The sequence below is a fragment of the Epinephelus fuscoguttatus genome, linkage group LG2 (genome assembly GCF_011397635.1).
Source record: "Epinephelus fuscoguttatus linkage group LG2, E.fuscoguttatus.final_Chr_v1".
NCBI lineage: Eukaryota > Metazoa > Chordata > Actinopteri > Perciformes > Serranidae > Epinephelus > Epinephelus fuscoguttatus.
In genome coordinates this window covers 50,217,865-50,231,519 of record NC_064753.1, presented here as the reverse complement: position 1 = coordinate 50,231,519, position 13,655 = coordinate 50,217,865, and the positions used below count along the sequence as shown (strand labels likewise).

Below are 13,655 nucleotides of genomic sequence, written 5' to 3'. Positions count from 1 at the left end.
TCAAAGCCCGGGGCGGAAACTGTGGAGCATGCTCAGAGCGCCTCGGCCAGTTTGGGTCTGATTGACTGTATACATGCAGGAGTCACATGATCTGGGTGTGTTAGTCCCACTGTGACAAATTCACTGCAGGACCATTTCAGTGTGTTTTAAAGTCTGGTTTTAGTCAAGGCTGACAGACCTTCATGTTTAAATGTCTTGTTTCTTTCGTCCTCACTGTTTCCTGATTGGCTCCCAGTTATCTGTTTAAAAACTGCAGCTTTATAGATTCTCTCTGTATAATGCAATAACTATTCCTCTCCAGAACCTGATCTCCGCAGCTACTGGTATGAATCTGACCACTGTGGACGACCCCATCCAGAGGAAGTTCCTGCCCAGCTTCCTGCGTGGCGTGGCCGAGGAGAACAAGCTCGTCACGTCTCCAAACTTTGTGGTCACGCAGGCTCTGGTGGCGCTGCTGGCAGATAAAGGAGCCAGACTCAGACCTGCATATGACAAGGCTGATATGGAGAAAAGAGGTTTGTGGACATGTAGAGGAGCAAGAGATAGAAATAACCTGGTGATCAAATCTGTCACTGTGTCTGTGTGTTTATTCTCACAATCAATCATTTCAAATCGATAGTTTGTGTGATGGTTAAATATCAGATACTGTTTGTGTAAGTTGATTTGCTGCTTTGTTTTCCTTTCATATTTTCCAATAACTCATATGTTGAGTGATCAAACATATTGAACATGACACTGCCGTGATTAATGAAGCCACATCACGTACTTTTATCTTTTAAGATGTGTCAAGTCATTTTTTTTTGTGGCTCCAAAAGTTTTTCCTTTTAATTTGAGTGTTTCAGTGTTTTATTAGATAGTTTTGATCATCTCATAATTAGTATTTGTGTATTTGTGTAATTCATGTAGTAATAATTCATCAGTGATGTCTGTGAAGCCGTCACACACACATGCAAACACACACACACACGGCTCATGTGTGTTCCAGTTTGTGTCTCTGTTCAGTGCGGTCACTTCTCTGTGCCTCCTGTGTTTTCATGTTTGTCACTTTCATTGTTGCTCCTTCTCTCACTCACCAGGAAATCTTGTCACCTTTTGTTCCGTGTCGAGCAGGTCTAATTGCGCATTTGTATGCCCATCCTTCCCATAATCCCTCCGCTGTAGGGCCTCTGGAGCTGGCCAACGCTCTGGCGGCCTGTTGCCTGTCCTCCAGGCTGTCCTCACAGCACCGTCAGTGGGCCGCCCAGCAGCTGGTCCGCACGCTGGCCGCCCACGACCGCGACAACAACCAGAGCCGGCCGCAGACCTTTGCCGACATGGCAGGGGACCTGCGGAAGTGCTCCTTCATCAAGCTGGAGGCTCACCAGAGCAGAGTGAGTCGATACAGGAAGAGGATCTGCCTCAGAGCTCTAAGTGTTTGATGGAAACTGTTTGGTATTAAATCAAGTGTGTTTCACTCAGGTCATCACCTGTGGGTGGTGCAGTAAGAAAGGCCTGCTGGCTACGAGTGGCAACGATGGGACGGTCAGGATGTGGAACGTAACCAAGAACCAGTACACCCTGCAGCAGACCTGCATCTTCAATAAGGAGTAAGACTTCCTGACACACAGCACAGTCTCAATATTCTGCATCCACACACCTCAGGATGTTAAAGTGATAGTTCGGATTTTTTAAAGTGGGGTTGTATGAGGAATCTAAAGTCAGTGTGTTATCTACAGTAGATGTCAGTCAGCTCAACCCAGGTTTGGAGACACAAAACGAATTTTAGCCACCTAAAGAAATGAATATCAGTTTAAGTATACGCTATATTTAGAATATTTTCACAGCTTTACCTTTCTGTCAAACAGCCCTTTCCGACAGGTAACTGAAGCTGAAGTTTACGCTCTCTTTAAAGTTGCCAAACTCCTCATGTGTTAGCGTGTGACTTTGATGCATCCAAACTTACCCTTGAAAACACCAAAGCTACATAGCAGACTAGCATGTTAGCAGTTAGCTTGACAGCTACAGTAGTTTACTACCTAGCCGTGCAAGTATTCGCTACGCTATCTGCCTTGGCGCTGACACGTGACAGAATCAAGTGTTGTGCAGATTAATTTTGCTGTGCCACCTTCTGGTGCAACCAGGTCTGACATGTAATATGAAAGGTTTCAGGGCACCTGCAGTTAATTATAATCAAACTCTGCAGTCTCCTCAGCTCTAGCATTGTAGCATCTTTTAGCTAATTGTTTTAGTTTCACAGCCTAACAGCTCTGATAAACCCACTTCCTGCCCAACACCAAGAGACAATCAGAGAAAGTTATCAACTAGCTGGTGAAGTGGAGCGTTTCCTCATTAAAGAGTCACATATATTTCTCGGAGTTAAGACCCATACACGCCAAACCAACGTCAGAGAACTAACAGGGACAAGAGCCCCCTGCTGCGTCGCCTCATTTTGCCTCGTCTCGGCCAAAAAGTTGCACATGAACACACCAAACCGACAGCCAAAAAGCGTGCATGTTCTGCGCCTGCGTTAGAGGACATGCTCCTCTATACCAGCAGATGGCGGTCGTCTGTAATCAGCAGTCAAAAAGTGAAACAGGACATTAACAACCTGATTACAGCTTTATAAAGTGACAATATGTCAGATGATTCATCACCAAACAAATAAATGAATGAACGCGACTTTAAGATTTTATTCTCATCTGTGTTTCTTCTTTGTCCTCTCATCAGTGACGGCTCTTCAGAGGAGGGTGTGTCAGGTTTGGGATCTCCCAGCGACCCCTGTCTGTCTCCTCTGGCCTGGAGTGTCACTGGAAAATATCTGGCGTCTGCCATGGAGAAAATGGTCAACATCTGGCAAGTTAACGGTGAGCATTTATTTCTTTAAGCTCCTACGGGGTCTTTACTGTGTTTCAGTTTATCAGACAGTGTGATAATGATGAGCTCAGTTTGAGTTGTTCCTAAAAACTGTTCCATTATAAAACATGGCCCTGCCTGTATCAGTGGTGTGTGAGGTCAGCAGAATATGAATGAGACCACATTAAGATTTTATAGCTCCCATTAAAAATAGATGCACTGGATGTGGTCCAATCATCATTTCCTGCCTCCCACCACACGCCCTGCAGCATGAACCATCTGTCCTCGGCTACTTTCAGTCGCCTCCAGAACAAACGTCCACAATCACATTGATATCAGCCTCCATGAGCACATTGAAATGTGACTGTGTCTGAGCACTACCGTCTCTCTGTGGGCGTCGTTGTTCAATTAGTTCGAGCCACAGTCCATTATAAACCTCTCAACAGATTTTAATGCAGCTTTTAAAGTGTAAAACTAAATATACGCTGCTGTTAGAAAGTTTGGAGTCAGCTGTTTGTTTTTCCTCTTTCTCTCAATAATCACTGTGTTAAAGGTCCAGCGTGGGATTTAGGGGGATATATTAGCAGAAATGAATAAGTAAATAATATAATGATGATATTTATTTGTATGGCACTTATCTAAACAAGGTTACAGAGTGCTTCACATAGTGCATAAAAAAGACAACAAAACAATACAAGATTAAAAAAAGAATGTTAAGAGCTAAGGGAAACAGTTTGTACAGAGGCAAAAGTAGAACAAAAAGAAATAAATCACAAAAGTGCAAATCAGGCAGCAAAGGGGAAACTTTCCTCCAAAAAATGTGTTTAAGCAGTGATTTAAAAACGTGTAACACGTTGGCTAGCCTGATCTCCTCAGGCAGAGAGTTCCAGAGCTTTGGGGTCTTGATGGCAAAAGCCTGGTAACCTTTAAATGGTAAATGGACTGCACTTGTATCGCGCCTTTCTAGTCATCTTCTTCAAAGCACTTTTACATTACGAGTCACATTCACACATTCACACACTGGTGGCCGAGGCTACCACACAAGGTGCCACCTGCTACTCAGGATACTTCGAAACGTGGACTGGAGGAGCTGGGGATCAAACTGCTGATCCTCCTTTTAGTGGACGGCCCGCTCTACCTCCTGTCCCAGACGCAAAAGTGACCAATGTGAAAGAAATGTGGCGATGTCTTTGGTGATGGATCCAAAATAGTGGTCCTATGGTGCACACTGAGAAAGGTTTAAGGATGGCTGTCGTAATGGTCTTGCAATCAAAGACAGTCTGGGATTATCAACAAAAATGTCTGCTAAAGGGCAACTCCCCGATGTTCTACATGTAAACGGGGGTAAACTGTTTTGCACCACATGTGGACTTGTGGTGGAACACAAACACTTTCTACTACAAAAAACAGCCACAGAATGTCCAAGACACGTTAACAATAGATGATGGAGGCTGTTGAATCCACATGTATTACTCGTGCTGACAGAATCAACATGAGTTAGATTATATGTGCAGGTTAGTGGTAATGTTAGTGTCACACACTCACAACAGTGCAGTTTTATTCTCGCTGGAACAAGTGATATTTCAGTCAGGAGAGAGATGTTACTATACTAAAAATAATACTTATTAACGTGCACATAAAAATGAAAAATGTGAAAAGTCTTTGGCGATTAGACGCCATAAAGATGGTATGATTTAAAGAGGGTGATGAATCCACCACAATCTCATGAACAGCCTGTGACTTCCTGGACGGACTGTGTTTCAACAGTATCGTATATTCTCACTGTAATAAAATGACTCTGTTTACAACTCCACACTAACTGCGACCTCTTCTTCCTCCTCTCAGGCGGTAAGGGCCTGTTAGACATGCAGCCTCACTGGGTGTCGGCGTTGGCTTGGCCTAAAGAGGAAGCAGAGTCTTTGTGGTGCGGGGAACCCAAAGACATGCTGCTGGTGGGACGTATGGACGGATCTCTGGGCCTCATTGAGGTGCTGGATACCTCCATGATGCACCGCACCGAGCTGGAGCACTGCTACAGGAAAGATGGTACGAAGAGGGAGTGGGTGAATGAGTGATGAACGTCTTTGCTGAGTGTTTCTGTGGTCACATGTGACTGAACACTCTGAAGAGTATTAACTAATGTTTGATAATGATGCTCCTCTCTCAGTGGCGGTGATGCACATAGCCTGGTACAGTGAAGACAAGCCTTTTGCTGTGGGCTATGCAGATGGCAAGCTGCTGATTGGATCCAAAGAGCCTTTAGAAAAAGGAGCCATCGTGGTCATTGATGCACACAAGGTAATTTATTTCTACTTATTTCTAATCTGTCTCAGAGTCTCCTCAGAGCTGACTCTCTCTGCGTGATGTTTTTACAGGAGTCCATCACCAGTATGAAGTGGAGCCCTACTGGGGAGATCCTGCTGACTTGTGCCAAAGAGGACACAGTGAAGCTGTGGGCCAGTCCCGACCCTCACTCCGACTCAGGCTCCGGCTCCAGCTGGCGCTGCCTGCAGAGTCTGAGACATCCCTCCCCGGTGAACAGCGTGGCCTGGTGCAGCCTGCTGGGACGCGGCCCGAAGGCCCTCAGCATGTTGGCCATGTAGGTCGCCCTCAAATACCAAGAAGTTTGATTACTTTCTGCTTTTATTAGAGAGTTTCTGAGTGATGTTCTCTTCTCCTCCACACATGCTGACACCATCATTTAAAGTCACCCCCCCACTCATATATGTCCCCTAAAATCTCTGACCTCGACTAGACTGACTTGTATGTGTGCAGACTTTGTCACTAGAGAGGGGTTTTAACAGTCCTCTACTGAAGAGGTCGCTGTCTGTGTACTTCCCTAATATCTCAGACTAAAACATACAGCTGTATGAGGTACATCACTAATATGTCAGTACAGAGAGCAGAGTTAGCATTAGCATGGGGACAGTTCCAGTGGCTAGAAGTCGGACAGTCACATAAAGTGCCGCGGGGGCAGCGCATCCAGGAGCGCTAAGACATGTCTAGCTGCCGCTGGTGTGGGGTTTACACATTGAAAATAATAGGGGTGTATTTTTTGACTCATGGCGTTTGCCGCCAGTGTGTTTTGGCATTTAGACATTAAAAAAACATTTAAATTAAATGTGAAGACAATAAAAACAAGCAAACGCAAACAAATAAATAGACTTTAAACTAAAAAGATATTACGTGTCTAGTATTTACAAAGACAAGTATTTCTCAGGGAAAGTTTTCACGTGTTGCTGTATTTTGTTTCAGATGCTGTCAGAACGGTCTGGTCACCGTCTGGACTGTTCCTCAGGACATTTCTAACTTCCCAGAATCCTCTTCGTCTGAGTCGGAGGGATGGTGGGAGAATGAAACAAAACCCAAATTCATGGTGCGTAACGTGCGTTCATGAAGAATGACATGAGATGTTATTTTTGCTTTTGTCATATTGATGTTAGAAGGTAAACAAGGTCACATAAACAGCATTTTTACTGTTTATTTTAAATTCCTGGATATTTGATGGATGTTGATTTAAATGGTCTTTGCCTCAGCTTCTAAATATTTATGACCACACCAGCAGATTCAAACCAAAGTGTCATGCTGTTTTTTCTCTCTCTCAGGGCTGATACCCAGTAGTTTCAAGCTTCGTTTGTTTTTGTTTTCCGTGTTTATTCATTCTGTTTAAACTCAGTATTTTGGCAGAGTTGCAGATAGAATAAAACGACACTAACATTATTAGCATCATAATATTTGTAGAATTAGATTCCAGAGGTGGCTGCGTAGGATTGTTTCAGACTCGTGTGAACATTTCTAATAACTCCAGGGCGTTGTAAAGTCCAAAGGTCAAAATGTATTGAAAGAAGAGAATGTTATCATCTCCGAAATTTCAGAGTTCTTCTTCAATCCAATTTTTTTATTTATATTTATTAATTAAATAAAGTTGATACAATAAAAAAGAAGACTAATTTTATCTGATGAATCACTTTATTCAAAATTAGAATTTTGTTTGATGATTAATTTTTTTTAGGGTAATGATGTCATAAAATATGGCAACAGACATTTGAAGCTTCACTTGAAAACCACAAAAATGTAAATCAGCACATACTGTAGAGTCGTAGGTGTTCCTCCACTCACCTGTGGTCTCTGTGTCGCAGTCTTCCCGGTGGTCAGGAGACGGAGCGACGTGTGTTTTCCAGCTGAAAGGCCACATCACTCCAGTCAGAACGTTGGCCTTCAGCCCCGATGGTCTGGCTCTGGCATCTGGAGGAGTCGGAGGCCTCATGAACATCTGGTCCCTGCGGGTAAGAAACACACACACACACACAGATGGAGGTGGAAACACCCACACAGTATGTATGAACGTACTGCAGGTACAGTTCACACAGATACACAGAGAGACAGATGTTGGCACAGAGGTGAAAAGAACAAATGATTCATTACACACTCATCATACTGTCGTTGTAGATCTCACTGTAATTCTATGTGTGTGTGTGTGTCCAACAGGACGGGTCGGTGCTTCAGACAGTAGTAGCCGGTTCAGGTGCGATCCAGAACATCGTCTGGATCCCAGATGTGGGCGTCGCTGTCTGCTCCAACAGGTCCAAGGTACGGCGTTTCACCTGATGCGTATTTTTCCATGTTTCTGAAATGATTATTTATTAATGCTCTGGTCTGCTTCGTTTCCAGGATGTGCTGGTCGTTAACTGCTCCAAAGAGTTCATGGCATCCAGCCACGTGCTGGCCACCTGCCGCACCGCTCTGAAGAAGCAGGGCGTGGTCGGTCTCAACATGGCACCCTGCATGAGGGCCTTCCTGGAGAGACTGCCCGTCATGCTGCAGGAGCAGTATGCCTACGAGAAGGTACACAGACATTTCAGATGAATGGGTCTACTGACATTTAAATGATAATTTTCTCTAAAAGTCCAACTGAAGATTTATATAGAACAAACACAATATGAACACACTGTCAGCGCAGCGTTGAGAGCTGGAAACGGTTTTGAGAAGTTTTTGGATGTGTGATTTGTGCTCAGCAGAAGCTCCGACATCAAACACTCACAGTCTGAAGTCTGAATTAGGATTTATTTTTTCAATATACACAACTGCAGACGCACAATCCACAAGTCTTTTTAGTCGGTCTGAACCTTGACCTGCATTTGTGTGTTTGTTTTGTTTTGATGTTAGCACACGTCCTTTTTCTGCAGTACATAAATTCCATATATGAATACACACATTATATCCAGTCCGATCAGGTCAGACTGTCTCACTGTGTCGCTGAGTCTCTGTGTTTGTGTGTCAGTACGTCTGATGTAAGCAGACTCTTCATCATCATGTGGTGCATCATCATCATCATCATCATCATCACAGGTGGAAAATGTGTTTTTGAGGCAGACTGAGTGTGTGAACTATGAAGTGCAGATATAATAACGTGTTGCTGCTCTTTATGACCGTGGCTGCTCATTAAACGGTGGAGCATCGTGCAGACATTTCTCATGTCTCCTTTTCCAATAAACTTCCAGCCTCACGTCGTCTGTGGGGAGCAGCTCGTCCACAGCCCCTACATGCAGTGCCTGGCCTCCCTGGCCGTGGGTCTCCACCTGGACCAGCTCCTGTGTCGCCCCCCTGTACCGCCTCACCTCCGACACTGCCCACCAGAGTCTGGCACCGCCGTCTGGTGTGCCAGCGAGTGGGCCTGGTTGGACTGTTTCTCTACGACAGTCAAGGCAGCGGAGGCTCTCGCTCGAGGCGCCACCTTCTCCGAGTCGTTCTCTGTTCCCGACCTGGAGCCTGTGCCCAAAGATGAGATGGCTCTGCTCATGGTGAGGGAGGCCTCGGCTCAAAATGTTGAAACTGCACTTTATAATAACCTCCTGTTGCATTTAATAACAGTGTTTACGCTCTGTTCTTCAGGACAACAGTAAATGGGCGTCTGGTATGGATGAACAGATCATGTCCTGGGCCACCTCCAGACCAGAGGTAATTCACACTGACGCCCAGATTAGATCCAATAAGCGGTTCATTCTCAGACTCTGGTGATAATTACCCCTTTATTTATCTGTGTGTGTGTGTGTGTGTTTGCAGGACTGGCACCTGGGGGGGAAGTGTGATGTGTATCTGTGGGGTGCAGGGCGACACGGCCAGCTGGCAGAGGCCGGCAGAAACATCCTGGTGCCAACCACCGCCCCGTCCTTCTCTCAGGCTCAACAGGTATGCAGACACGTCGGGTCTTTATTAACTACATCCACCAAACTCCGGCCTGCTGCCTGTGATCACATCAAGAGTGAAGGATACACGTTATTCATACAGTGTAGATCAGAGATATTCACCTGCTTTACCTGGGGCCACTTTTGCAAAAGGACGGGAGGCCTGGGGCCCCTTATTAAACAAATACGAGTAATATTTATCAGTATATATAATGAATAAATTACCTTTCTTCAACCTTACCACATTTGTTTCATCACTCATCCACTAAATCCAGTCACAGCAGCACTGCTCAGATCAGGTGTAGGCAGAAGCGTTTAAAGGATTTAAAGACATTCAGGGTTTAGACCTCTGTTAGGCGGGGTTCAATGTATCCTCCCCGGCACTGTTTTTGGGTAAATAAGCTCTATTTTGTTGCTTTTTTATGCACTGTGAGACCTCATTTACACCCAGAGTACAAAAAACGCCACAAAGTGTGAATCACTTTATTTTCATTGTGAATTAAAAAGATTTGGCCCACGGGTCAGGAGCTCAGTATCACCAGTGTAGATGTTTATTTGTGCAGATTGTAAAGCACTTTGAGTCAATCAGTGATTTGTAATATTGGGCTTCATAAATAAAAATGACTTGACTGTACTGTATAATCTGTCACAATTACATGCATGTCTTTTGGCCATACTAAATCGCTGGAGTTAATGAATTTAGAGTTCTGAAGCACAGAAAGCTTTTTACCAGCTTCAACATTTGATCCCTGTTGTTTTATAGAGTCGTACAATGTGGTGCTTTCTCCTCTTGTTCAGCTGCTGTATCCCACCAGCATGTAACTACTGTTCATTTCCTGTGTTTGTTTCCTCCGTCAGGTGGTGTGTGGTCAGAACTGCACCTTTGTGATCCAGCCTAACGGGACGGTGTTGGCCTGTGGCGAGGGCAGCTACGGCCGTCTGGGTCAGGGAAACTCTGACGACCTGCACGTTCTCACCGTCATCTCAGCTCTTCAAGGTGCCACTGTACACACTGTTGATGATGCATCACTGTAGCGGCTGATAGACCAGCTGAAGTCATGTTATTTTAAACTGTAGTGACCTTCTTCAGTAACATCATCATGTGTCACCTCCACCCTGACCATGTGGTCGTCTCTTTGCCTCTCAGGTTTTGTTGTGACTCAGCTGGTGACATCCTGTGGCAGTGACGGTCACTCCATGGCTCTGACGGAGAGCGGTGAGGTGTTCAGCTGGGGCGACGGCGACTACGGCAAGCTTGGCCACGGGAACAGCGACCGCCAGCGCCGACCGAGGCAGATCGAGGCGCTGCAAGGAGAGGAAGTGGTGCAGGTCAGTGTTTTCCTCCTCAAGACTGTTTAGGAACAAAATGGACAAAGGAACTAGAGGAGAGTGGAAACTTTTCATAAGGCCAACAATGTTAACCAAAGGAAAAAAATAATCTGTGTATCCGCCCCATGACTCCACTCCACTACATTTATTTCCTGCTGCTGCACCCTGCCACGAAGTTTAATGAAAATAAAACCAGCAGTTTTTCCATAATCCTGCCAACAGACAAATAAACCAGCCCCTCCAGGATGTTAAGATGCTGTGATCGCAACAATTAACACAAATTCAGCCAGTACTGCTGAATTCTGCATGAACTTTTTCTAATCAGTGCAACTTTACCACAAATTTCACTTTTTAAAACATGTAAAATCTCATTTCATTGGAGAGCTGCAGGCGGCGTATTGATAAGCTCTCTCTTACTCTCTCTGTTCATCATGAGACTGCTGCTGCAGGAGTGTGAGCTCCACATCTGGGAGGAGAGAGCCAAACACACACACAGTGACAGGGCTAACTGTTAGCATCGAACGGCTAACATTACCCAACGGTCATTAACAGGTTTAAGGACTGAATCGAACCGGTTCAGTGTTGGTGTGAGATTGTTAGGACTGTTACACTGCTGAGTGTTCGATGTGTTGGATGTTAGCTGCTGCTGCTGTGTTAGCTCATGCTAACAACGCAGAGAGAGCAGGAAGAGAGCTTCTCACAGAGATGCTCCTTCAGCGCTGTGTGGAACAGCAGCAACAGCTGTCAGCCCCCTCACCACCACCATCGCTAATAGATTTCAATTCTGTGGGAAAAAGTCAATGCTCATAATAATGGGCTCCAAATCTGAGATGGCATCGCAGCTTATTTGCCATTTTCATTGCAAAAAACACTTATAAACATTGCAACATGCAAATTGTTTTGGAAAAGCTGCCTTGAAATCAGGTGTTTCAGGTTGCAACATTCCCCCCAAAACAGCCCCAAAATCCTGGCGGGACTGGGGAAAAAAGCAAAAACATGAGCTCCTCTGTGGAGGTAAAAAGGGATTTTATTCAGTTCTGGTAAAAGTCTGCAGTCCACCATTTAGTTCACAGGTACCTGATAATAATAAATGATTTCGCTGTTTGTTTGGAAGCTGTTGTCACCATGTTCTTCTTTTCTCTACTCCTCAGATGTCCTGTGGGTTCAAACACTCAGCGGTGGTAACAGCTGACGGAAAGCTGTTCACGTTTGGGAACGGTGATTACGGCAGACTGGGTTTAGGAAACACCTCCAACAAGAAGCTGCCCGAGAAGGTCACCGCTCTGGAGGGCTACCAGGTCGGACAGGTAAGACAGGAAAATATTGGAACTTACTGAGAGGAGACGGTGACATCTACTTAACGACTCTGCAGACTCTTTTATTTATTTTTATTATACTGAAGTTTGTATGGTGCAAATACAATGTTCATAAACAGGACTACAGATAGAAACAGTCAGTATTTGACTGTTTATTTATGTAACATTATTTTGTTCAAATATTCTCAAGAAGAAAACATGACTGATCCATTAAAGATAAATAAAAAAGAGAGATATGAGGCACTTACATAATAAAAGACATTAAATTAAATGATATTTGTTACATATGTCAATCTGAAATATTCCCAATTCAGACATTTAGAGACATCAGCACAGTCGTATCTTTTCCACATTCATTTGACTATTGTTTTCAACAGTATCTTTAACTATTGATTTTAACAACAAAAAACAAAGACCTACACATATACACACACACCAGTATGTGTATGTTATGTATCCACAAACACCCAAAAAACTGGACACCTGAGCAAAGTCTCGTAACCATTGGAGTATTTTTAAGCAGTGAACACATCTGAGTGACGAGCTGTCAGAGTTAATGTCTCCGTGTGTTTCCCTCCTCAGGTGGCGTGTGGTTTGAACCACACTTTAGTCGTCTCCGCTGACGGGATGATGGTTTGGGCGTTTGGTGACGGAGACTACGGAAAACTGGGACTCGGGAACTCCACAGCCAAGTCCTCGCCTCAGGTAGGCGCTGTCGCTCTGTGAGGTCCACTGCTTCATGTTTATGAGTAAATTTAGTGAAGGTTTATTTTGAAATTTGACTCTTCAGAAAGTGGACGTGTTGTGTGGAATCGGCATCAAGAAAGTGGCGTGTGGAACTCAGTTCTCTGTGGCTTTAACCAAAGATGGCAAAGTTTACACATTTGGTCAAGGTACGCTGCGGTTTGATGTTTTCTTTACTCCTCCACTGATCTTTAATATGATAATGATATTAATATGATAATGATCAGGACTGCAGTGATTAGTCGACCTAATCAGCCAAGCAAATAATCCAAGTATCTGATGGTCTTCTCATCATCTCACTTTAGTTTTAAACCTCATACTGTGAACCTTTGTCACATTTCTGCACACAGCTACTGCCCCTAAAAACTGCACAGCTCTTCAGCTTTATTTCAACATATAGTGAATATTTTTACAGCACACAGTTTTGTCTCTTGCTGTCTGCAGTACTTTTATTGTTAATTTGAATGTGAAACCTTTTTGGCAAAACTTTACTTCTGATATGTGATGACTCTCTGCTGTTTGTTGGTTTGTATCATTCTTAAGTGAATATTTTGGGTTCTACACTGTTGGCCAGTTATAAAATCGGATTTCAGTGTATTTAGTTTTGCGTTTTCACTATTATCTAACGTTTTTACACTCAACAATCAACTGAGAAAATAATCAGCAGATTCAGCTTTAATAATGATCGGTATTATATTCATAGTTATATTTGGGCAGCTTTGGTTTTTATTAATGTTTTTCCATGTTCCCTGATTATATAAAACTTTTTTGTAACCAACATAACTGCTGTGTTTTCACAATAAAGGTCATGTTGAGGTTGAGATGATTTGTGATTTGTGTGTTGTTGTTTTTTGTCTTAAACATATTAAAATATTTTTCCTCTCCCCTGTCGTCAGACCGCCTTATAGGTCTGCCAGAAGGTCGAGCCAGGAACCACAACCGACCTCAGCTGGTGCCGGCTCTGGCGGGGATCCACATCCAGGACGTGGCTGTGGGAGCTGAACACACTCTGGTGCTCTCCTCCACGGGAGAGGTTTACACCTGGGGCAGCAACTCTGAGGGCCAGGTAACCTGCTGACGCACACACACACACACACACACACACACACACTGATAGGTTGTCTGTCATGTTATACAGTAACAGTGACATTCAGTGAAACAGAAATGGAGCACAGTTCATCCATCGGATCACAATCTGGTGCCGTGATCAACAAGTTGAAAAAGTGCATCTTGTTATTCTAGATTTAAA

At 44.1% G+C, this 13,655-nt stretch overlaps 1 protein-coding gene across 7 annotated transcripts in view; it reads left to right on the top strand.

Moving 5' to 3' along the window:
- Positions 1-13,655, top strand: part of herc1 (HECT and RLD domain containing E3 ubiquitin protein ligase family member 1) — an 82,812-nt gene that overhangs the window by 60,101 nt on the left and 9,056 nt on the right. For 5 of the 7 annotated variants that reach the window (XM_049563521.1, XM_049563512.1, XM_049563498.1 and 2 more), the window contains exons 51-70: positions 302-515; positions 1,111-1,370; positions 1,459-1,586; positions 2,707-2,843; positions 4,678-4,878; positions 5,000-5,130; positions 5,208-5,431; positions 6,088-6,208; positions 6,972-7,118; positions 7,321-7,422; positions 7,504-7,677; positions 8,334-8,633; positions 8,725-8,790; positions 8,896-9,021; positions 9,876-10,014; positions 10,165-10,346; positions 11,498-11,653; positions 12,245-12,367; positions 12,453-12,555; positions 13,303-13,472. In XM_049563521.1, the coding sequence (XP_049419478.1) occupies positions 302-515; positions 1,111-1,370; positions 1,459-1,586; positions 2,707-2,843; positions 4,678-4,878; positions 5,000-5,130; positions 5,208-5,431; positions 6,088-6,208; positions 6,972-7,118; positions 7,321-7,422; positions 7,504-7,677; positions 8,334-8,633; positions 8,725-8,790; positions 8,896-9,021; positions 9,876-10,014; positions 10,165-10,346; positions 11,498-11,653; positions 12,245-12,367; positions 12,453-12,555; positions 13,303-13,472 (3,204 nt within the window). The remainder of the gene's footprint in view (positions 1-301; positions 516-1,110; positions 1,371-1,458; positions 1,587-2,706; positions 2,844-4,677; positions 4,879-4,999; positions 5,131-5,207; positions 5,432-6,087; positions 6,209-6,971; positions 7,119-7,320; positions 7,423-7,503; positions 7,678-8,333; positions 8,634-8,724; positions 8,791-8,895; positions 9,022-9,875; positions 10,015-10,164; positions 10,347-11,497; positions 11,654-12,244; positions 12,368-12,452; positions 12,556-13,302; positions 13,473-13,655) is intronic. The other 2 variants (XM_049563539.1, XM_049563530.1) reach the window with 1 other exon arrangement.